The following is a 24883-nucleotide window of genomic DNA, read 5'->3' as shown; positions in this document are numbered from 1 at the left end:
ATGCCTATAATCCCAGCTACCTGGGAGGCTGAGGCAGGACAATCACTTGAACCCAGGAGGTGAAGGTTGCAGTGAGCCAAGAACATGCCACTGCACTTCAGCAGGGGCAACAGAGTGAAACTCCGTCTCAAAAAAAAAAAAAAAAAATTAGCCTGACATGGTGGTGTGTACCTGTAGTTCCAGCTACTCAGGAGGCTGAGGTGGGTTGATGGCTTGAGCCTGGGAGACGGAGGCTGCAGTGAGCCAAGATCGCTCCACTGCACTCCAGCCTGGACTATAGAGCCAGACCTTGTCTCTAAAAAATTTAAAAATTAAGAAAAAAATCATACAGTATGCTCTCTTTTGCTTCTTTTAGCACAGTTTGTAACTTATTTATATTTTATCAATTTATTCTTTTTGCTGAGTAGTATTCCACTGTATGGATATATTTGTTTTTTATCTATAATTTGTTTATTCAGTCACCTGTTGACATTTAGGTTGTTTCCAGTTTGGGGTTGTAACAAACAAAGCTATCTAAAAGCTTTGTGTGGAGATATGTATTCATTTTTCTTGGAGTGGCTAGATGATATGACAGGTGTATATTTAAGGTTTTTTTTTCCTTTTTTTTTTGAGACAGAGTTTTGCTTTGTTATCCAGGCTGGGGTGCAGTGGCGTGATCTTGGCTCAGTACAACCTCCACCTCCCAGGTTCAAGTGATTCTCCTGCCTCAGCCTCTCGAATAGCTGGGATTACAGGTGCGCACCACCATGCCCAGCCAATTTTTTTTTTTTTTTTTTTTTTTGAGACGGAGTCTCACTCTGTCACCCAGGCTGGAGTGCAGTGGTGCGATCTCGGCTCACTGCAAGCTCCGCCTCCCGGGTTCACACCATTCTGCCTCAGCCTCCCGAGTAGCTGGGACTACAGGCGCCTGCCACCACGCCCGGCTAATTTTTTGTATTTTTTAGTAGAGACGGGTTTTCACTGTGTTAGCCAAGATGGTCTCTATCTCTTGACCTCGTGATCCACCCGCCTAAGCCTCCCAAAGTGCTGGGATTACAAGCGTGAGCCACTGTGCCTGGCCCTATTTAAGTTTTTAAGAAACAGTTTTCAGGCTGGGCATGGTGGCTCAAGCCTGTAATCCCAGCCTTTGGGAGGCCAAGGCAGGTGGATCACGAGGTCAGGAGTTTGAGACCAGCCAGTCTGAGTCACCCTGGTCAACATGGTGAAACCCCGTCTCTACTAAAAATACAAAAATTAGTCAGGTGTGGTGGCGTGTGCCTGTAGTCCCAGCTACTCGGGAGGCCGAGGCAGAAGAATTACTTGAACCTGGGAGGCGGAGGTTGCCATGAGCCTAGATCTCGCCACTGCACTCCAGCCTGGGATACACAGCGAGGCTCTATCTCAAAAAAAAAAAACAGTTTTCAAAGTGGTTGTACAATTTTACATTCCCACCAGCAGTATTTGAGAATTCTAATTGCTCCCTATCTTCATCAACATTTGGTATCATTAGTCTTTTTAATTTTAGCCATTCTAATAGGCATGTAAATCTCATTGTGGTTTTAATTTACATTCCCCTAATTACATGGTATTGAGCATCTTTTCATGTGCTTTTGCCACTGGATATAGGATTTGCAGGTGGATCAGATACGTGATGTGAGAGGAGTCAAGAATGATTTTGAACCCTTGCCAATCCCTGAGTACTTCCTAATCCCCCTCCTCCTTGCCATGCGCTGGCTATTTCCTGTGCCATTCCCTGCATTGCAAATTCCTAAATCATCCAGCTCTAAAGAGCCTTCAATGATCCTGTTGGGTGGGCACTCACAGTCCTGGCAATTGATCTTCACCTGTACAGAGCTAATTTTCCACTCATTATCTTCTGTACCAGTTGGTGAGCTTCCTGAGAATACGGATGGTTGGATTTTCTCATTATGACTAACCTCTAGTTGTAGCCCAGACTCAGACTTTCAGTATACATCACAAATGGTACTCTCCAATCTAATATCAAGTTGTGGATGTTTTGCTTCAAGCTACCCGCCCTTAGCTGTGTGATCAGTGCAATTTACTTAATATCTCTGTGTCTTAATTTGTTTGTTGTTAAAATGTTACCTGCCGCACAGAGTAATAAGCATTAAATGCAAAATAAGCCAGCACAGTGGCTCATGCCTGTAACTCCAGCAAGTTGGGAAACTGAAATGGGAGGATTGAACTCAGGAGTTTGAGCTCGTTTGAGCTCAGGGGTTAGAGGCTGCAGTGAGCTATGATGGCACCATTGCACTGCAGCTCCCCAGATTGGAGTGCAGTGGTGCCATCATAGCTCACTGCAGCCTCGAACCAGAGTGAGACCCCATCTCTAAAAAAAAAAAAGGCAAAATGAATGTAAAACTCAATATGGTGCCAGGCACATAGTGTCTTCCCTAGAAAAATCATCCTGTTATTCTTTTTTTTTTTTTTTTTTTTTTTCTGAGACAGGGTCTCACTCTATCACCCAGCTCAGAGTGCAGTGGTGAGATCTGGGCTCACTGCAACCCTTGCCTTCCAGGTTCAAGCAATTCTTGTGCCTCAGCCTCCCGAGTAGCTGAGACTACAGGCGAGCGGCACCACACCTGGCTAATTTTTGTATTTTCAGTAGAAATGGGGTTTCACCATGTTGGCCAAGCTGGTCTTGAACTCCTAGCCTCAAGTAATCTGCCCATCGTGGCTTTCCAAAGTGCTGGGATTACATGCGTGAGCCACCTTGCCCAGCCAAGCTGTTATTATTTTCTGATCTGAATACTTTGATAGTCCATTCCTGGAACTCAAAGATAGGTGCTTTGCAAATGGTTATTAATGTAATCTCAATCTTTTGAGTAGTAAAAGCTGACATTGGGGGCCGGGCACGGTGGCTCACGCCTGTAATCCCAGCACTTTGGGAGGCCAAGGCAGGCAGATCACCTGAGGTCAGGAGTTCGAGACAAGCCTGACCAACATGGTGAAACTCCATCTCTACTAAAAATACAAAATTAGCCGGGTGTGGTGGTGCATGCCTGTAATCCCAGCCACTTGGGAGGCTGAGGCAGGAGAATTGCTTGAACCCGGGAGGCAGAGGTTGCAGTGAGCCAAGATCACGGCGCCCTTGCACTCCAGCCTGGGCAACAAAGAGCGAAACTCTGTCTCAAAAAAAAGCAGGTATTGAATTAGTTTGATTCCTTGAATCAATTATTTCCTTGAATTGCTTTCCTTCCTCCTTCCACTGAGATCCACATTGTTGTAGAAAGTGTCCCTTTCCAGGCTGAGTCCTTGGCCTCTTATGCCTATATGGCCACTTGTTTGCTACCATGTCTCTGTTCTCTACACTGATGCCCTGGAGTGGGACAGAAGAGTCTGAAAAACACCCCTTTGTTTCAAAATCTCTCTCTCTCATTTTTAGTAGAGACGAGGTCTAGCTGTGTTATCCAGGCTGGTCCTGAACTCCTAGCCTCAAACTACCCTTTCACCTTGGCCTCCCAAAGTGTTAGGATTACAGGATTACATGTGAGCCACTGAACCCAGCCAACAGGTGTATGTAATAGTTTAAGGAGACTTGATATTTAGGTTTTGATTTAACAAATTTTTTTTGTACAGACAGGGGAATCTCACTATGTTGCCCAGGCTGGTCTCGAACTCCTGGCTTTACACAATCCTTCCACCTAGCCCTCCCAAAGTGCTGGGATTATTACAGGTATGAGCCACTGCAACTGGCCCCAAATCTCTTTTTGAGACAGAGTCTTGCTCTGTCACCCAGGCTGGAGTGCAGTGGCACAGTTTGGGCTCACGGCAACCTCCTCCTCCTGGGTTCAAGTGATTCTCCTGCCTCATCCTCCTGAGTAGCTGAGACTACAGGTTCGTGCCACCATGCCCGGCTAATTTTTGTATTTTTAATAATTATGGGGTTTCACCATGTTGGCCAGGCTGGTCTCAAAGTCCTGACCTCAAAGTAATTCACCTGCCTTGGCCTCCTAAAGTGCTGGGATTACGGGCATGAGCCACCGTGCCCAGCCTGAATCTCTTTTGATGTCCCATATTTTATGAGATATAATTCAAACTCTAGCACTCCCAGCTTTCTCACTTGAGGTCCAAGCCTTTCTAACTCTCCAGGCCAAATGTTAGCTTTGTAACATTGCATCCACTCAATTTAAATGGAATGTGTAAAACCCTTCCATGAGTACCTACCAGAAGCCAAGCTATAGCAAAGTTCTGAGTTCTGAAGCTTAAAATGTGCACAGGCTGTCCTTTCTCTTGAGAGAGAAATAAAATAGTGGGTGGAGGAAGTGTGATGAGGACAAGAATGATAAGGAGGATGCTCTGGAGGTGGAGGGGGAAGACTCCAGCCAGAAGGGCCATGTGAGTCTACTTATCATCAATCAGTGTTTGTTTGGTGTCCAAGCTGGTGCTGAGCCCTGAGCATTTAATAAGTTGATTTGATCCTCATCTTCCCAACATAGGGTCAAGGCCTGGATCTGGAGCCAGGGTTGGGGCAAATTGTGGAATAACCAAATACCTGGAGCCTCCCTGTCCAAGGAGGGCGTTTTCAGGAAAAGTTTCCCAGCAGAGGCAAGTACTGTATGTTATTAGTCAAGAGTCCAGGGACCACTTCCAGGTGTGGTTTCACTCGGGACACTGGGAATCTTCTCTCCAGAGGATATCTGTTGGTATGATGATAACTGGAGAGGAAATGTGTGGAGATCATCAGATTCCATCTGGCACTAGGGTGATCTCCCTGCTGCCTGACTCACAGCACTGACTCCAGGCTTCTTTGGCTCTAGGGCATTGGTTAACTGGCCCCAGTTCCAGGTTGCAAGTGCACTCTGCAGCTGTTCCCTGACTCTTGCTTTGGGCAGATACCTTGCCCAAGCTGTCAGGTGCTGCCTCTCCCTGAAATGGGATGACTAATGTGTGGACCTCAAAGGATAAGAGTGAGGGCAGCTGAAGAATTACAGTAGTAATAATAGCTAACAGTAATATAGTTCTTTTTTTGCTGGGCGCAGTGGCTCACGCCTGTAATCCTAGCACTTTGGGAGGCCGAGGTGGGTGGATTGCCTGAGATCAGCAGTTCGAGACCAGCCTGGGGAATATGGTGAAACCCCGATGTCTATTAAAAGACAAAAAATTAGTTGGGCATGGCGGAGTGCTTCTGTAACCCTAGCTTCGGAAGGCTGGGGTTATTAAGATGGAGTCTTGCTCTGTTGCCAAGGCTGGAGTGCAGTGGCACGATCTCGGCTCACTGCAACCTCCGCCTCCTGGGTTCAAGTGATTCTCCTGCCTCAGCCTCTTGAGGAGCTGGGGTTACAGGTGCACGCCACCATGCCTGGCTAATATTTTATATTTTTAGTAGAGACGGGGTTTCACTATGTTGGCCAAGCTGGTCTCAAACTCCTGACCTTAGGTGACTCACTCACCTCAGCTTCCCAAAGTGTTGGGAATACGGGCATGAGCCATTGCACCCGGCCAATATAGCTCTCATTATGTGCCAGGAACTGTTTTTGGTGCTTTACACATATTAATTTATTTAATCCTATAATTACCTACAAAGTATAGTGATTAAGAGCATAGACTCTAGAACCAGACAGGCCAGGTTTGAATCCCTGCTCTGCCATTTACTAGCAGTGTGACCTTGGGGAAGTCTGTGCCGCAGTTTTCCCATCTGCTAAAAGAGGATAATCCCACTATCTACCTCATAGAGTTGTTACAAGGATTAAATGAGTTACAATTTATAAACAGAATGCTGGCTGGAAATATTAGCCTGGCATGGCTGCGTGCGCCTGTAACCCCAGTTACTTGGGAGGCTGATAGTTTAAAAGCTATCTAAAATTTTGATAAATCCCATTTTTCCAGGTGAGAAAACTGAGGCACAGAAGAGTTAGGTAATTGGCTGGGCATGATGGCTCATGCCTGTAATCCCAGCACTTTGGGAGTCTGAGTCGGGTAGATCACCTGAGGTCAGAAGTTTAAGACCAGCCTGGCCAACATGATGAAAACCCGTCTCTATAAAAATACAAAAATTAGCCAGGCATGCTGGCGCGTTCCTGTAGTCCTAGCTACTCGAGAGGCTGAGGTGGGAGAATCATTTGAACCCGGGAAGTGGGGGTTGCAGTGAGCCGAGATCACACCACTGCACTCCAGTCTGGGCAATAAAGCGAGACTTGGTCTAAGAAAAAAAAAAAAAAGTTAGGTAATTTGCCTAAGATACGGCAACTGAATGGTGGAGCTGGGACTTAAAACCCAGGAAGTTTGGCTGTGGAGGCTGTGCTTTCAATGTGGTGGGCATGTCCACATTAATTACTTTATAAGGGGAGTGGGCGGGAGAAACCCTGAGTTAAGTGATGTGGAAGCTTCTAGCTCTTAAGATGTGAGTTAGTCTTCCTTCTTCTGTGGTAAGTGAAGTTTGCAGCAGCTGGTGGCTGGACTGTCCCCAGGTGGCCAGCAGCTTCTGGAAGGGGGCTCTGAGGCCTGAACAGGGGCTAAAAGGCTGGGGTTTGCCTTGGTCTCTTCAGCATCCTGTCTCAGAGCTCATTTATCTTCCTCTCAGCACTGCTCCCAGGAAGTCCAGTGTGGCTTGATCCTTGGTACTTGGTAAATGTCAATCTAAAATAGAAAACCTTTGCTAAATCTCAAGGAGAGACAGTCTCACTGTCTGTCACCAGGCTGGAGTGCAGTGGCGGGATGATGAGGGCTTGAGCCCCTCGAACTCCTGGGCTCAAGCAATCTTCCTGCCTCTGCCTCCCAAGTAGCTGGGATTACAGGCATTCACCACCACAGCCAGGTAATTTCTTATTTTTTCTTATTTTTTTGTAAAGACAGGGTCTCGCTGTGATCCCCAGGCTGGTCTCAAGCTTTTGGACTGAATCAATTCTCCCACTTCAGCCTCCCTAAGTGCTAGGATTACTGGCGTGGGCCACTATGTCTGGCCTAATCTCTGGGAGTTTAAATCCAAGGTAAACTGAATTCAATTCAACAAACCTTTGCCTGGGGCTTCTTATGTCAGGTCTTCTACTGGGCCCTGGAGATACTGGGGTGCATTGAGAGGCCACCTGGACCTCAGGATGCTCCCAATTCAAAGGGGGAAATGCAGAAGCCTACAGGCAGATTGTGAGCAGTGGACCCCAAATTAAATAGGAATCAGCCACGTGGGAGGGGCAGGAAGTGTTCCTGCCCTGGGTAATGGCTCAGGCAAAGGCAAAGAGGCCGTTTCTTTTGGCCAGGGCTGGGTGGTGGTCTGGAAGATCAGATAAATGTGATTGTGGAGTAAGGAATTTACCCTGAGGGAGAGGAGGATGGTTTTAAATTCTGGAAAGGGTTCACGCCTGTAATCCCAGCACTTTGGGAGGACAAAGCGGCAGGATCCCTTGAGCCCAGGAGTTTCTAGACCAGTCTAGGGCAACAGCAACATAGCAAGACCCCCCCACCAAAAAAAAAAAAAAAAAAAAAGCGAGGTGTCTCACTCCTGTAATTCCAGCACTTTGGGAGGCCGAGGCGGGCAGATCACGAGATCGGGAGATCGATACCATCCTGGCCAACATGGTGAAACCCCGTCTCTACTAAAATACTAAAATAAAATAAAATAAATAGCCGGGCGTGGTGGCGCGCGCCTGTAGTTCCAGTTACTTGGGAGGCTGAGGCAGGGGAATCGCTTGAACCCTGGAGGTGGAGGTTGCAGTGAGCTATGATCGCGAAACTGCACTCCAGCCTGGGCGACAGAGCAAGAACCTGCCTCTAAGAAAATGAACAACAAAAAATAAAGTCTATTAAGGAGGGTCTCTCGGAGGTAGGAGAGGAAGCAGGGAGAGGCACAGGTAGGGTGAGGGGCCGCTTTAGGGTGGGGCTCTAGGGACGCAGGAGTGGCTTGGACTAGCGTGGGGGATTCCGCCCTGGCGCTTTCCCTGGCTGGCTCTCCCATGCTCGCGCCTCGCTCCCCTTCCTCGGTCTTCGCTATGTGGGATACTCCTGGGCCGCCCCGGACTGACGCCTGAGCCAGGCCTCGGTCACATCCCAGCCCGCTCCACAACTCCCAAGTCGCGGCCGCCGCCCCTGTCCGGCAGCCGGCCCTGGAGGGTCTGGGCAGGTGCCTCCCCGCAGGCCCCGCCCCGCCCCGCAGGCTCCGCCCCTCCCGCAGGCCCCTCCCCCGGCGCCCGCGCGCCAGGCCCGGGCGGCGCCGACGCGCTTGGCGGGAGATAGAAAAGTGCTTCAACCCGCGCCGGCGGCGACTGCAGTTCCTGCGAGCGCGGAGCGCGGGACCTGCTGACACGCTGACGCCTTCGAGCGCGGCCCGGAGCCCGGAGCGGCCGAAGCAGCCCGCGTCCTGACCCCGGCCCGGCTCCCGCTCCGGGCTCTGCCGGCGGGCGGGCGAGCGCGGCGCGGTCCGGGCCGGGGGGATGTCTCGGCGGACGCGCTGGTGAGACGAGCCGGGCGGGCTTGGGCCCCTCCCCCTCCCTTTAACTCACCCCTCCCCCACCCAGCTCCCCCCGACCCTCCCCAGGCTCCCTCCAAGCTGGGGTGTGTGTGTGTTTTGGGGGCGGGGTGTTTCCGCGGAAATGCTGCGTCCTGGGCCCTCTGAGGCAGGGGCGCGTGTAAAGCTGGGGGGCTCTTGGGAGTACCTCGCGGCTCCCCGGACCTGCTGGGCCTCGGAGCTGGGTCGGGCGGGTCTCCTGGGACCCGGGCCAAGCCCTGCATGATGTCATTTTGTCTCCCGCCTAATTGCGGGATGGGGGTGGGCCGGCCGGTGTCAGCTGGCAGGGCCTTCGCCGGGGAGGGAGGCGACCCCTGGGAGCGAGAGGGAGTCTTCAAGTCCCAGCCAGTGGGAGACCGAGCCTGGGAGGCACTTGTTCCAGCCTAGTTTTGGGTCAACTTGGTGGGTGGGCTTGGCTCCTTAACATTCCGGGGAGCACAGAGTCCTCCAAGCCCTCTCTCCTGGACTGAGAAGGGTGCTCCCACCTGGGTTCCGCACCCCATCTTGGTTCGGTTTGAGACCTCTCTTCCTCTTCCCACGAGGAGCTTTGGGCAGCTGGGGTTGAAGGTGCGGGGGAGAGAGAGTCCCTGGGGCAAAGGCAGGAACTGCGGTCTCCATTTTACTTATTTCCCCAGAGACTTAAGTGGCAGAGCCAAGCCCGGAGCCAGGTCTGTGGCTCCAGATCCTTGTCTTACACCTGTGCGCCTGGGGCCTGAGCTCCAAGCTTTTCAGCCTGCCTGGGAGACAGGACAGTGGGGTCCTGACCCCTTCCCTGCCTGGATCGCTGCAGCTCAGATAACCTTCGGTCCCTCTTTTTTTTTTTTTTTTTTTTTTTTTTTGGAGAAGGAGTCTCGCTCTGTCGCTCAGGCTGGAGTGCAGTGGCGCGATCTTGGCTCACTGCAACCTCCGCCTCCCAGGTTCAAGCGATTCTCCTGACTCAGCCGCCCGAGTAGCTGGGACTTCTGGCGCGTGTTACCACGCCGGGCTAATTTTTTGTATGTTTAGTAGAGACAGGGTTTCACCATGTTAGCCAGGATGGTCTCGATCTCCTGACCTTGTGTTTGGCCCGCCTCGGCCTCCCAAAGTGCTGGGATTACAGGCGTGAGCCACCTTGCCCAGCCAACCTTCGGTCCTTCTTTAGACGATAGCCTCATCTGAAGATGAAGCCTTCCATCCCTCTAGACTTTTGCCCTTTCAGGCTGAGGATAGGGATCTGAGCACAGGGACTGTGTTCCTCAGGCCCCACTTTCCCAGGACAGCGCCAATGTCCAGGAAGAGTTTTCTGTTCAGGCACCTATCAGACCCTGCCCTGGTTTTTTTTGTTTGTTTGTTTTGTTTTTTTTGTTTTTTTTTGAGGCAGGGTCTCCCTCTGCAGTCCAGGCTGGAGTGCTGTGGTGCAGTCATAGCTCACCGTAGCCTCAACCTCCCAGGTTCAAGTGATCTTCCCACCTCAGCCAGCTGGGACTGCAGGCTGAGTAGCTGGGACTATGGGCACGGGCGCCACAACTGGCTAATTTATTTAATTATTTATTTAGGAGACAGAGCCACTCTGTGTCACCCAGGCTGGAGTGCGGTGGCACAATCTCGGCTCACTGCAACCTCTGCCTCCCGGGTTCAAGGAATTCTGTCTCAGCCTCCCAAGTACCTGGGACTATGGGTGCATGCCGCCACACCTGGCTAATTTTTTGGATTTTTAGTAGAGACGGGTTTCACTGTGTTGCTCAGGCAATCCGCTCGCCTTGGCCTCACAGAGTGCTAGGATTACAGGCGTGAGCCACCTCGTCTGGCCTGTTTTATTTTTTGTAGAGATGGAAGTGGGGGGTGGCCTTGCGTCGTGTCTCACCTCACTATGTTACCCAGGCTGGTCTCGAACTCCTGGCTTCCAGGGATTCTCCCCCCGTTGGCCTCCCAAAGTGCTGGGATGACAGGTGTGAGCCACCTTGCCTGGCTCCATCCTGATTTTTTGTTCAGGAAGAGTTATTCCAGGAGTGACTGCCCCTAGACCACCCCCAGGTCCTAGGCTACTTCTCCCACGAGGGGCTCAGTGGAGGAACCCCTCCCATGTGAAGGATGGCAGCTCCACAGCCCTCAGCCCATTTCCTGTCCACTTGCTGTAACTCTCCTCTGCCCTAGTGTCCCACTTCCCGCTTTGTCTCTGACTCACCCCTGTCCTGGAGCAGAGCCCAGCACGTTGAAGGGCAAAAGGTAGGGTATGTTGGACCAAAATGTGGTTGCCACCACTAACCTCTGGTTTTTCAGCCGGGATTAGGATGTGAGGACTTGCAGGTGTCTGGAGTTAGGAAGGTTCAGAGCCTGGCTCTAGGAACTTGGCAGGTGGCCTCACCCCCGCTGAGCCTCAATTTCCGCATCTGTTAAGGGGGATAATGAGAATGTGGGTGAAGTTGATGGCCAGCACATACGGTAAAATATATCATCTCACAGAAATGCCCCAGTTGTCTGAGATGCTGACCCTATCAAACAGCATTGGAGGCTGGGTGTGGTAGCTCATTCCTGTAATCCCAGCACTTTGGGAGGCCAAGAGTTCAAGACCAGCTTGACCAACATGGTGAAACCCCTCGTCTCTACCAAAAATACAAAACTTAGCCAGGCGTGGTGGTAGGCGCCTGTAATCGCAGCTACTTGGGAGGCTGAGGCAGGAGAAATTCGCTTGTACCCAGGAGGTGGAGGTTGCTGTAAGTCGAGATCATGCCACTGCACTCCAGCCTGGGTGACAAAGCGAGACTCTATCTCAAAAAAAAAAAAAATAAACAGCATTGGAGCACCAGGGAGTGTCCATGCAGACATCTTTTCATCCTTGAAAGAATATTTGCTGACCTGTTAGAAGCCAGGCCTTCTTTGTGCTGGATGCTGGAGAAGCAAAGATGGTTTCTGTCACGAGCTGTCTGGGGGCAGTTGATTTTAAAGCCAGCTTCATTCTGTTATTAGTATCTTCTGGATTTTTGCCTTCTATATTGCAATGGTGGAGGACCCATGAACTGGGTCAGGAATGAATTCCAGATCCTTCTGTATTGCTGACTGTAGACACCGTCCCTTCCTTTCCTATTTCTGAAAATTTTTTTCTTTTGAAATTGGGTCTTGCCTGGCCTAAAAAATTTAATTAGTATTTCTTATTGACTAATAGGCAGCAGCTTTGCACATTTTTTCATTCATTTGTGTATTCAGTCAGTCCCTGGGCAAACATTTCTTAAGGCCTTTTGGTGATAAACCCTGGGATACCAAGGTGGAGCTGACCTTTGTAGATGATGTAGAGGAGACAGGCAGTTGCAGTGTAAGGGCCCAAGACAGGAAGGTTTCCCATGTGCTGTGGAAGTACAGGAGTGACTCTAGGAAGCAACGGTGAGCTCTGGAGAACAAGGAGAAGGTAATGTGGATAGCACAGTAAGCCTTTCATTTGGTCACAAGACCTAGACTTGCCTTGTTTGGAAACCTGTAAGCTTTTTCCAGTTTACAAATGTCTGACCTAGCAACTTACCTGACCAACGTGACCTGATGCAGGTCCTGTCGGGTGGAGTTGGGGAAAGATTACTCACCTTCCTCAAGCACCTGACGTCTCTGGAGGTGGATCCTATGATTTCCATTTTTTTTTTTTTTTCTTTTTGAGACAGAATCTCCCTCTGTTGCCCAGGCTGCAGTACAGTGGCACGATCTCGACTCACTGCAACCTCTGCCTCCTGGGTTCAAGCAATTCTCCTGCCTCAGCTTCCTGAGTAGCTGGGACTACAGGTACATGCCACCATGCCCAGCTAATTTTTGTGGGTTTTTTTTTTTTTTTTTTTGAGGTGGAGTCTTGCTCTGTTGCCCAGGCTAGAGTGCAGTGGCACGATCTCTGATCTCCGCTCACTGCAACCTCCGCCTCCTGGGTTCAAGCAGTTCTCCTGCCTCAGCCTCTCGAGTAGCTGGGATTACAGGCGCATGCCATCACACCCAGCTAATTTTTTTTGTATTTTTAGTAGAGACATCATTTCACCATGTTGGCCAGGCTGGTCTCGATCTCCTGACCTCGTGATCCGCCCGCCTTGGCCTCCCAAAGTGCTGAGATTATAGGCGTGAGCCACTGCACCTGGCCTTAATTTTTGTATTTTTAGTAGAGATGGGATTTTACCATATTGACCAGGCTGGTCTCGAACTCCTGACCTTGTGATCCACCCACCTTGGCCTCCCAAAGTGCTGGGATTACAGGTGTGAGTCACCGCGCCCGGCTGATTTCCATTTTTTTTTTTTTTTTTTGTGAGACGGAGTTTCGCTCTTATTGCCCAGGCTAGAGTGCAATGGCTTGACCTCCGCCTCCCAGGTTCAAGCGATTCTCCTGCCTCAGCCTCCTGAGTAGCTGGGATTACAGGCATGCGCCATCATGTCTGGCTAATTTTCTATTTTTAGTAGAGACGGGGTTTCTCCATTTTGGTCAGGCTAGTCTCGAACTCCTGACCTCAGGTGATCTGCCTGTCTTGGCCCCAAAGTGCTGAGATTACAGGTGTGAGCCACCACACCTGGCCTGATTTCCATTTTTGTAACTATTAAACTGGATAAATATGAGGATTTTTTGGAGCAACTTGGAAGATTGCCTGGTAGAGTAAAAACACTCAGAATTCAAAGCAGCTCGTACTGGTCTTTTTTTTTCCCTACAGCTGCGTTAGAAGATATTGTACACTGGGCCAGGCGCAGTGGCTCACGCCTGTAATCCCAGCACTTTGGGAGGCCAAGGTGGGTGGATCACAAGGTCAGGAGTTCAAGACCAGCCTGGCCAAGATGGTGAAACCCTATATCTGCTAAAAATACAAAAAAAATTAGCCAGGCATGGTGGCAGGTGCCTGTAATCCCAGCTACTTGGGAGGCTGAGGAAGGAGAATAGCCTGAACCTGGGGGCAGAGGTTGCAGTGAGCTGAGATGTCGCCACTTCACTCTAGCCTGGGCAACAGAGTGAAACTCCATCTCAAAAAAAGAAAAAAGATACTGTACACTGATTTTTCTCTCCATTAATTATGCCTGTTTGTAGGCAAGGATTGAAAAGGGATTTGCAAAAATGGACATAAGCCGGACACGGTGGTGCACACCTGTAATCCAAGTTACTTTGGAAGGCTGAGGCAGGAGGGTCCCTTGAGCCCAGGAGTTCAAGACCAGTCTGGGCAGCATACTGAGACCCTGTCATTACAAAAAAAAAAAAAAAAAAATCCCCACACGAAAAAACAACTTGGCCAGTCACAGTGGCTCAGGCCTGTAGTACCAGCACTTTGGGAGGCCAAGGTGGGAGGATTGCTTAAGGCCAGGAGTTCCAGATGAGCCTAGGCAAAAAAGTGAGATGTTTCTACAAAAAAATACAAAATAGCCAGGCATAGTGTCATATGCTAGTTGTTCCAGGTACTTGGGAGGCTGAGGTGGGAGGATTGGATTGCTTGAGCCTAGGAGTTGGAGGCTGCAGTGAGCTATGATTATGCCACTACATTCCAGTCTGGGTGACAGAGCCAGACTCTGTCCCTAAAAGAATAAAAACAACAAATGGACATAGAGAATATATTTAGAATTTTTTTTTCCAAATAACTAATACCTCTTAAAATCCTGATGCCTGATAACTTACTTCATCAACTTTATTCCTTAAAATATCCATGCAGGTTGGTTACTGAAAGGAAAAAGTGATAGTCTGATTTTGAACATAATATTCTTGGTGAAATCTTAACTTTCTTTTTCCTTTTTTTGAGACAGTCTTGCTTTGTCACCCAGGCTGGAGTGCAGTGACATGATCTTGGCTCATTGCAACCTTCACCTCCCGGGTTCAAGCAATTCTTCTGCCTCAGCCTCCTGAGTAGCTGGGATTACAGGCATGCGCCACCGCACCCAGCTAATATTGGTATTTTTAGTAGAGATGGGGTTTCACTGTGTTTGATCAGGCTGGTCTTGAACTCCTGACCTCAAGCAGTCCACCCACCTCGGCCTCCCAAAGTGCTGGGAATACAGGTTTGAGCCACTGTGCCTGGCCTCTTTTTTTTTTTTTTTTAAATACAGCTTTTGAAATCACTAGGGCATTCCTGAAAATAAAAAAGAAGAAAGTAGCTCTTAACCCTATTTCATTAAAAAATTTAAAAAGAGGTGTGGTCAGGTGTGGTGGCTCATGCCTATAGTCCCAGCACTTTGGGAGGCCGTGGTGGGAGGATTGCTTGAGCCCAGGAGTTCAAAACCACCCTGGGCAATATGGTGAGACCCCGTCCCTACAAAAAATACAAAAGTTAGCCGGGCGTGGTGGCATACCCCTGTAGTCCCAGCTACTTAGGAGGCTGGGGCGGGAGGATCATTTGAGTCCAGGAGTTCAAGGCTGCAGTGAGCTACGATCATGCCACCCTGAATTCCAGCCCAGTGACAGAGTGAGACCCTGTCTCAATAAAAATAAGTGAAGCGGAAGTGCCTATGTCTTAAAAAGAAGAAAAAGTAAGAGCCTCTCTCCCCCAGACCTTTCCCTAGGGTGGGCTGGCTGCTGCCTACACGTTGTCCATTATGTAAAACATATGGACACACCATCCTTTACCCTTGGCCTGCTTTCCCCATAGCGAGGATCTGGATGAGCTGCACTACCAGGACACAGATTCAGATGTGCCGGAGCAGAGGGATAGCAAGTGCAAGGTCAAATGGACCCATGAGGAGGTGAGTGCCATGGGGAAGAGAGGGTTGATGGCAGCTGGGGGCTATCCAGAGGAGCTGAGCCTGGAGTGTCTACCTGATGTCTCATCAGATGGGATGAAGAGGAGGAGCCGGTGAAGGAAGGGTTGGGTCCACTGATTGTCCTCATGCCTCTTCTCAGAGCATTCTGGGGGACTCTCAATTCTGAGGACTCAGCGGGTGGGAAGGGGATGTGTGTCCTAGACCTCAGGGCCCATCCTGTCTCCTGAGCAGCTGGCATGTTCTATGTCGTGGACATTGATTGTGCTTTTTGCCTTTTGACTGCTAGGAGGTTTGGCCAAGTCTGTAACTCCCCCTTTTTTTTTTTTTTTTTTTTTTTTGAGACAGAGTTTCGCTGTTGTCACCCAGGCTAGAGGGCAACGGCATAATCTCAGCTCACTGCAACCTCCGCCTCCTGGGTTCAAGCGATTCTCCTGCCTCAGCCTTCCGAGAAGGTGCGATTACAGGCGTGAGCCACCACGTCTAGCTAATTTTTTTTTTTTTTTTTTTGAGACAGAGTCTTGCTTTGTCACCCAGGCTGGAGTGTAGTGGCACGATCTTGGCCCACTGCAACCTCTGCCTCCCGGGTTCAAGCAATTCTCCTGCCTCAGTCTCCCGAGTAGCTGGGATTACAGGCATGCGCCACCATGCCCAGCTAATTTTTTTTTGTGTGTGTGTGTTTTTAGTAGATACGGGGGCTTCACCATGCTGGCCAGGCTGATCTCAAACTCCTGATCTCATGATCTGCCCGCCTCGGCCTCCCAAAGTGCTGGGATTACAGGCGTGAGCCACTGCGCCCGGCCTTAATTTTTGTATTTTTAGTAGAGATGGAGTTTCACCATGTTGGCCAGGCTAATCTCGAATTCCTGACCCCAGGTGATCCGCCTGCCTCGGCCTCCTAACGTACTGGGATTACAGACGTGAGTCACTGCACCCTGCCAACTCCCACTTTCTTTTTCTAAAAAAATTAACTGTATTGAACCTTCTGACATCAAGCCCTGAATTGGTTTCCTTCTAGCTCCGTCTTTTTATTTTATAATAAATGTGATTGAAATATAATTTATATGTAATCATATGCAATCAAATGCCCTTTTTTTTTTTCCTTTTTGAGACAGGGTTTTTGCTCTGTTGCCCAGGCTGGAGTGCCATGCTAGCATGGCTCACCGTAGCCTCAACTTTCTGGGCTCAAGCAGTCCTCCCCCCTCAGCTTCCTGAGTAGCTGGAACCACAGGCATGCACCACCACGCCTGGCTAATTTTTGTATTTTGTAGAAACAGGGTCTCAACATGTTGCCCAGGCTGGTCTCAAACTTCTGGGCTCAAGCAGTTCTCCCACCTCAGCCTTCCAAAGTGCTAGGATTATAGGTATGAGCCACTGTCCCTGGCCAAATGCCCCTTTTTATGGTGAACAGTTTGATCAGTTTTTTTTCTTTTTTTTTTTTTTTTTTTTTGATATGGAGTCTCTGTCTCCCGGTTGGAGTGCAATGGCATGATCTCCACTCACTGCAACCTCCGCCTCCTGGGTTCAAGCGATTCTCCTGCCTGAGCCTCCTGAGTAGCTAGGATTACAGGCACCCGCCATCATGCCCAGCTAATTCTTGTATTTTTGTAGAGATGGGGTTTCACCATGTTGGCCAGGCTAGTCTTGAACTCCTGACTTCAGGCAGTCCACCCACCTTGGCCTCCCAAAGTGCTGGGATTACAGGCGTGAGCCACTACGGTGAGCCAGTTTGGTCACTTTTGACAAATGCATATACCAATGTAAGCACCACCCTGATTATCCCAAGAAGTTCTCTGTGGCCCTTTGTGGTCAGGTTTCCCCAGCTCCAGGCAGTTGCTGATTTGATTTGTTTTGCCTGTTTCTTTCTGGTGTGTGTGTGTGTGTGTGTGTGTGTGTGTTTTGTTTTTAACTTTAGGTTCGGGTATATATGTGCAGGTTTATTATATAGGTAAATTGCATGTCGTGGGAGTTTGATGTACAGGTTATTTTGTTACCTAGGTAATAAGCATGATACCCAATAGGTAGTTTTTTTTTTTTTTTTTTTTTTTTTAAGACAGTCTCTCTGTTGCCCAGGCTGGAGTGCAATGGTGCGATCTCAGCTTACTGCAACCTCCGCCTCCTGGGTTCAAGCGATTCTCCTACCTCAGCCTCTCAAGTAGCTGGGATTACAGGCACGTGCCACCATGCCTGGTAAATTTTTGTATTTTTAGTAGAGACAAGGTTTCTACTTGTCTCTACTAAAATGTTCACCAGGCTGGTCTTGAACTCCTGAGCTCAGGTGATCTTCCCACTTCAGCCTCCTAAAGTGCTGGGATTACAGGTGTGAGCCACTGCACCCAGCCCCAATAGGTAGTTTTTTGATCCTCATCCTCCTCCCACCCTCCACCCTCAAGTAGGCCCTGGTCTCCTTGTTCCCTTCTTCGTGTCCATGTGTATTCAGTGTTTGGCTTTTACTTATAGATGAGAATATGTGGTATTTGGTTTTCTGTTCCTGTGTTTGCTTAGGATAGTCTGTTTTGCCTGTTCTTGAATCTTCTGTAAATGAAATCATACGGTTACATTCTTTGCATCTGGCTTTTGCTCAGCATTGTGTTGGGTGATTCAGTAACTTGTCCTTTTCTATCACTGGATAGTAGTCCATTGTATGGGTATACCACACAGCGTTTCACCTGTTGATGGATGTTTGGACTGTTTCCAGTTTTTGGCTATTATGTATAGTGCTACCTTGAAGATTCTTGCATAAGTCTTTTTGCAAATACATGTTTCCCTTTCTTTTGGGAAGACAGTTAGGTATGGTCATGGGGTAGGTGTATGTTTAGTTTTACAGAAACTGCCTTTTTCTTAATTGATTGTACCATTTTAGACTTCTACTGGCCTTTTTATTTTACCTCAATTTTTCTTAGTGTCTTCAGTTCTTAAGTGTTTTTTGTTTTGTTTTGTTTCAACCCATAGTTAACATCATAGATGTCTTTAATTTTAGGATTGGGTTTTTTTTTTTTTGTATTGTATTATTTGTATTGCTTTTGTTTTTTGTTTTTAAATAGAGAAGAGGGTCTTGCTGTGTTGTCCAGGCTGGTCTCCTGGGCTCAAGCAATCTTCCTACCTTGGCCTCCCAAAGTGTTGGGATTACAGGCAGGAGCCACCATGACTAGCTTGTTTTGTTTTTTCTAAAACTTGCTGTGTGAGTGGTAAAACCCTTTTAAATCATGAAAGATGTTTTTCCAGATGCGTGCTAAGCAAACCTTTTCTGCTCATCCTGTTGTGGACCAGGGACTATATTTGGCTCTTGTGGGCTTAGAAGAATAAACAAGACCAAGTTCCTACCCCAGAGCAGCTTTCTCTCTGGAATGGAGAGATAAGACCGTGTACAGGTCCCTGGAATGTGCTGTGGTCATCCGTGGCACCCGTAGGATCAGTGTCTGTTGGTGCTCACTGTTGTAGCTCTGGGCACCTGATAATTGTAGGATGAGTGGGTGGCAAGTACCTTTAGAAGGAGAGATTACTGCTGCCTGAAGAGGTTAAGGAAACTTATGTGGAGAAAGTGACCTTTGAGCTAAGGATGAGGATTTGGAAATTTAGCAGTAAGGGAAGACCTACAGTGTGCAAAAAGGTGGGTAAGTCAGATCAGGAAAGGGGCTGTAGGTGGAGAAAAGCCAGTACAGGAGGCCAGTTTGGTTGGAGGGAAGGGTCCTTGAAGGGGATAAATGGTTGACGGAGATGAAAGGATACACTGGGGCTGATTCTTCTAGGGCCTTGAGTGTTGGGCTTAGAAGCTGTAGGATTGTTCAGCTCTCAATGCATAACAGAGCCAGGTTAGCTTGGTTTTTGGTTTGTTTTTTTCTAACTCTGAACTGGACAAAGATGGAAGGTTTTTAATGCCGGGAGTGATGTGAATGTAGCCGGGCTTCAGGGGAGTTCATCTGCTGTGTGGGGGATCGATAAGAGAGATGGGTGGCCTGGTGCGGTGGCTCACGCCTGTAATCCCAGCACTTTGGGAGGTTGAGGCGGGTGGATCACCTGAGGTTAGGAGTTCGAGACCAGCCTGGCCAACATGGCTGAACCCTGTCTCTACTAAAAATACAAAAAATTAGCTGGGTGTGGTTGTGGGCGCCTATAATCCCAGCAATTTGGGAGGCTGAGGCAGGAGAATCACTTGAACCCAGGAGGCGGAAGTTGCATTGAGCTGAGATCGCACCACTGCACTCCAGCCTGGACAACAAGAGCAAAACTCCGTCTCAAAAAAAAAAAAAAAAAAAAAAGATATAGAGCACAGGCTGGGGCTGAGAGACCAGTGCTGAGGGAGTGGGATAGGGCGCTGTGCCAGGCAAGCAAGAGGTGGCTATGGAGAGGGCAGTGCGGGGATGGAGCTGACCACGTTGGGGAGTCCCAGGGTGGGTGGGAAGAGTGTAAGTTTGGGAACGATAGTATCCAGGTCAGTTGTCAGGGAGGGTGGTGGTGCTGGAGATGGACTGGGGAACACAGAAGGAAGCAGGTGAGAGCCTGGCCAGGGCGGGTAGGGGGCATGGAATAGGTAGGGAAGGGTGTCCTAGGCTGGCTCACCCAGAGAATTTACGGTGACTTTGCCCAGCCTGTACTGGTTCTGGCCAAGCTATAGTTGAGGGCTTTGATACCTGTCGTGGGCCACATTGTGACCAATTTTCCTGTCTAGGAGCATGTGTATACATATATATACATATAAATTTGTGTGTGTGACAAAACCACCTCACTTTAAGTTTATCCCCTTTTCCTCCCCCTTAAATCTACCCCTTAACCATCTTTAACTTTGTAGTTCAGTGGTGTTATTTTCAGATTGTTTTGCAAAAGATCTCTAAAACTTTTTCATCTTTGAAATTGGCTGAGTGCGGTGGTTTATGCCCGTAAACTGAGCAGTGTGGGAGGCCGAAGCAGAAAGATTGCCTGAGTGCAAGGAGTCCTAGACCAGCTGGGAAAACATAGCAAGACCCTGTCATTAAAAACAAAACAAAAAATACCCACCAACTTGGTGGGTCACGGTGGCTCAGGCCTGTAATCCCAGCACTTTGGGAGGCCGAGGCAGGAGATTGCTTGAGGCAGTCTAGACCAGCCTGAAGAACATGTGAGATCCTGTCTCTACAACAAAAAAACAAAAATTAGCCAGGCATGGTGGTGTGTGTCTGTGGTCCCACCTACTTGGGAGGCTGAGGTGGAAGGATCACTTGAGCCCATGAGGTTGAGGATGTGGTGGGCTGTGTTTGCACCACTGCACTCTAGCTTGGGTGACCAAGAGAGGCCCTATCTCAAAAAACGATAAAAAAGGATGGAAAACTGAAACTAATTAAACATGAATTCACTCTCCTCCCACCCTCCAGCCCTTGGCAGCTATCTTTCTACTCTGTTTCTGTGATTTTGACTATTTTATTTATTTATTTTATTTTTTCAAGACAGAGTCTTGCTCTGTCGCCCAGGCCGCAGTGCAATGGCATGATCTTGGCTCACTGCAACCTCCACTTCCCGGGTTCAAGTGAGTCTTCTGCTGCAGCCTCCCGAGTAGCTGGGATCACAGGCACCCGCCACCATGCTGGGCTAATTTTTGTATTAATAGAGACGAACTTTCACCATGTTGGCCAGGCTGGTCTCAAACTCCTGAGCTCAGGTGATCCACCTGCCTCGGCCTCCCAAAGTGTGGGATTAAAGGCGTGAGCCACCGCTCCCTGCCTGATTTTGACTATTTTAGATGCTTCCTGTGAGTGGAATCCTGAGTATTTGCCCTGTCTGGCTATTTGACTTAGCATAGTGTCCTCAGCTTTCATCCATGCTGTAGCATGTGTCAGAATGCCCTTGACTGAGTAATATCCATTGTTTATATGCATGACATTTTCTTTTTTCTTTTGTTTGAGACGGAGTCTCACTCTTGCTCTGTTGCCCAGGCTAGAGTGCAGTGGCACGATCTTGGCTCACTGCATCCTCCGCCTCCCGGGTTCAAGCAATTCTTTTGCCTCATCCTCCCGAGTAGCTGGGATTACAGGCACCCACCACCACACCTGGCTAATTTTTGTATTTTTAATAGAGATGGGGTTTTGCCATATTGGCCAGGCTGGTCTTGAACCCCTAACCTCATGATCTGCCCGCCACAGCCTCCCAAAGTGCTGGGATTACAGGTGTGAGCCACCGTGCCTGGCTTGACATTTTCTTTATATATTAATCGATTTGACTGAGGAAATCTTTATATATAATTAACTACAACCATTTGTAGTACAATTCAGTAGAACCGCCAGAACAGTCAGGCTATAGAACATTTCCATTGTCCCCAAGACATTCCTTGCCCCCCTTTGCTGTTCATCCCTTTCCACCACTGGCCTCAAACAACCACTTTTTGTCCCTATAGCTTAGTTTACATTTTCTAGAATTTCATATGCATGGAATCATAGGGTGTGTACCCTCTTGTGTCTGGCTTCTTTCACACATCATAGTGACACTGAGATTCATGTTATCGCGTGAATTGGTAGTTCATTTCGGGAGGCTATTTTGATAGATACTAGCCTGTCTTCTAACTACTCTTGTTTTTGCCCAGGCCTCCTGCTTCTAGTGCTGAATCACTGTCAACTCTGGCCCAAGTTCAGTAATGACCTCCTTATGTCGACTCTGCTGCCTTCCAGCCCCTTTCCCACCCTGTAGCAGGCAAAGAGAACTTTATAAAAAGCACGTTTGACTGTGACCACCCACTGTTCAAACACATCAGTGGTTTTGCATGATAGATGGTTGAACTGATGCTGCGAATGGCCTGGCCCCTATGGTTCCCTCCAAAATCATCTTGGATCTGTTTTGCTTCCTCCTTTTTAGCTATTCAGCATTTCCTTGGAACCTGTCCCTTAGTGTCCCTGAGTAGGCAGTCACCACGTACCTCTCCATATCTCCCAGCAGGGTGTGGCTTTGCTTTTGTTCCTGTGAGCCTTCTATTGCCAGCTGGCTCCCTCCCATGAGATCAGGGGCAGCTCTTTTGCTGCCTGCTGCTGCAGCTGTAGCGCCTGGCACCTTGTACGTATTCACTTCATGACGGAATGGATGAACGAGGCTGTTCCTTTTAGACTGGGCTCTGTCATGGGCAGCCCTGAGGTTTTCTGCACGTATGTGTGCTGAGCCCCTGTCTTTCTGGTGTTGGCAGGACGAGCAGCTGAGGGCCCTGGTGAGGCAGTTTGGACAGCAGGACTGGAAGTTCCTGGCCAGCCACTTCCCTGTGAGTACAGTCCCCCTGTGGCCCTCCCTCGGGGCAAGGGCTCTGGGAGAACAGTGTGCCTCCTCCTTTGCCAAGGAGGAGAAAAGGGAGTTCCTTACTAAGCCCCTGAAAACAAACCAAATAAAACAGGGCAAATGGACCTTTGTAGGATCTCTCTTCCCAAACTGGCATTCAGGGTACACTGCTGTAAACATCTCCCAGCTCCTCAGCATGCCTGGTGGTCTTCAGGCTCTGAGACATTTGCAGCATGTGGTGCATATTTGCATTTCTTCCTGTAAGTCAGGAGTGAACAGGTGTTCGGTTTCTCAACAGTGAGACTGAAACTGAGGGGAAGTGATGCTTTCAGCAGGCTTCATGGTGAGGCCCCTGCAGGGCTGGCAGGTGCTACCACATTCAAGTATTTAGAGCCTCCTGATGGTGAGGGGGTTCCCCTCAGGACCTCCTTCTCAGGTCCTCCCACCCCTGACCCACAGGTGTCTGGGAGGGAGGGGGTGTGGCAGGAGCTGCCATATGTCTTACTGCCTGGGCTGCTCAGAAAGCACGTCACCAGATCCCTTCCTGCCCCATTTCCTCATCTCCCCCTCTTCTGTGTAATCTGAACTCTTCAGGGAATAAAAATGGTCTCCTAGAAAAAAGCAGGGGTCCCTGACATACAAGGAATTAAAGACTTGTGATGGTGGCCCCTTGTGTTTGGTTGGTAGGGGGTGGCTTCCCACAGGGGCCCGAGTTTGCCCTCTCGTGTAGCAAAGGGAAACCGCCCATGTTCCGGCATGTGGGCTTGCAGTGTGTGGTGGTTGCATGGAACAGGACACACCTACCCAAGGTGTGCCTAGTCCCAGGCCATGGGCCCCTGAGCCTAGTACTTAACCAGGCTCCCAGCCCGAGGTCCCAGAAGTTCTCACAGATTGGTTTGTTCTTCTGTTCTTTTCCCAGAACCGCACTGACCAGCAATGCCAGTACAGGTGGCTGAGAGTTTTGAATCCAGACCTTGTCAAGGGGCCATGGACCAAGGAGGAAGACCAAAAGGTAACTGCTGGGACAGTGCCTTGCACACAGTGGGCCTTCACTCACCAGTGTACCTGGGGACTGTGAGATTGCCTTGTGTTGGTGGTGTTGGGGGTGTCAAGCTGAGCATTGGGTGTGAGTTGCCTACCAGCCAGTCTGGACACTCTTATGCTGCCCTGGCTCCAGGCCTGAGATTCCAAGTTTCAGAGTGTCTCCAGGCTTCCCTACTCATGGTCCGAGGGCTGTTGGGCTGATTACTTGGCTTCTCTTGTTCCACCCATGGAGGGGAGCAGTAGCAGTGCAGCGTTGTCATGAGAGTTAAGCAGGTGATGCTTGTAGGGGGCTTGCAGGTCCTGTACATTTGCTCTCAGCAAATGGCAGCTGCTGCTATCCCTGATTTAATGATGATTGCACCCTGTGACCTTCACAGGGCACAGATGCCTTCTTTTGATCGCCATAGCAGTCCTGTGAGGTGGGCAGAATTGTTAGTCCCATTTTACAGATGGAGAGAGCAAGGCTCAGAGAGGCTGGGGATGTCCCCAACCTAGAAGAGGCAGTAAGTGCTATGACTGCCCGGGGCTACCTTGGGAGTTCCCTCATCTCTTCTCCTCGATACCAGCCCAGAGGATGCCATTCCACCGAGGCAGGTGTGGCTCATGGGAAAGAGGGAGATGAAGGGAACTAGGCATTTTTTTTTTTTTTTTTTTGAGATGGAGTCTCATTTTGTCACTCAGGCTGGAGTGCAGTGGCGCGATCTCAGCTCACTGCATCCTCCGCCGCCCGGGTTTGAGCGATTCTCCCGTCTCAGCCTCCTGATTAGCTGGGATTACAGGCACGCGCCACCACGCCTGGCTAATTTTTTTATATTTTTAGTAGAGATGGGGGTTTCACCATGTTAATCAGGCTGGTCTCGAACTCCTGACCCCGTGATCCACCCACCTCAGCCTCCGAAAGTGCTGGAATTACAGGCGTGAGCCACTGTGCCTGGCCTGGAAGTAAGCATTTTTAAATTAATTTTTTTTGAGATGAGTCTTACTCTGTTGCACTGGCTGGAAAGCATTGACTAATTTTTTTGATTGATTGATTGAGGCGGGGGTTCGCTCTGTCACCCAGGCTGGAGTAAAGTGACACAATCACGGCTCGTTGCAGCCTCGACCTCCCAGGCCCAAGCAATCCTCCCACCTCAGCTTCTAAAGTAGCTGGTACTACATGTGCCACCACGTCTGGCTAATCTTTTTGAAAAATTTTTGTCTAGAGAGTGTTTTGCTGTGCAGGCTGGTTGAACTTCTGGGCTCAAATGATCCTCCCACATCAGCCTCTCAAAGTGCTGGGATTGTAGGTATGAGCCACCATTCCTGTCCTTTTTTATTTTTTTGAGACTGAGTCTTGCTCTGTCGCCCAGGCTGGAGTGCAATGGTGCGATCTTGGCTTACTGCAACCTTCGCCTCCTGGGTTCAAGCAATTCTCTGCCTCAGCCTCCCGAGGAGCTGGGATTACAGGCGCCTGCCACCACGCCCGGCTAATTTTTGTATTTTTAGTAGAGACGGGGTTTCACCATG

General features: G+C 49.3%; 1 protein-coding gene across 1 annotated transcript in view; it reads left to right on the top strand.

The window, feature by feature from the left end:
- The first annotated feature begins 8695 nt into the window (after nucleotides 1-8695).
- The window catches only part of MYBL2 (MYB proto-oncogene like 2), a 48408-nt gene continuing 32220 nt past the window's right edge, over nucleotides 8696-24883 (top strand). Inside the window, exons 1-7 of the mRNA XM_030826428.1 lie at nucleotides 8696-8788; nucleotides 10574-10645; nucleotides 10818-10861; nucleotides 11624-11797; nucleotides 14950-15091; nucleotides 22248-22319; nucleotides 23253-23345. Of these exons, the coding sequence (XP_030682288.1) occupies nucleotides 8696-8788; nucleotides 10574-10645; nucleotides 10818-10861; nucleotides 11624-11797; nucleotides 14950-15091; nucleotides 22248-22319; nucleotides 23253-23345 (690 nt within the window). The remainder of the gene's footprint in view (nucleotides 8789-10573; nucleotides 10646-10817; nucleotides 10862-11623; nucleotides 11798-14949; nucleotides 15092-22247; nucleotides 22320-23252; nucleotides 23346-24883) is intronic.

Source organism: Nomascus leucogenys, chromosome 13, assembly GCF_006542625.1.
Source record: "Nomascus leucogenys isolate Asia chromosome 13, Asia_NLE_v1, whole genome shotgun sequence".
NCBI lineage: Eukaryota > Metazoa > Chordata > Mammalia > Primates > Hylobatidae > Nomascus > Nomascus leucogenys.
The sequence above is the reverse complement of the archived record's forward strand: the minus strand, read 5'-3'. Positions and strand labels throughout refer to the sequence as shown.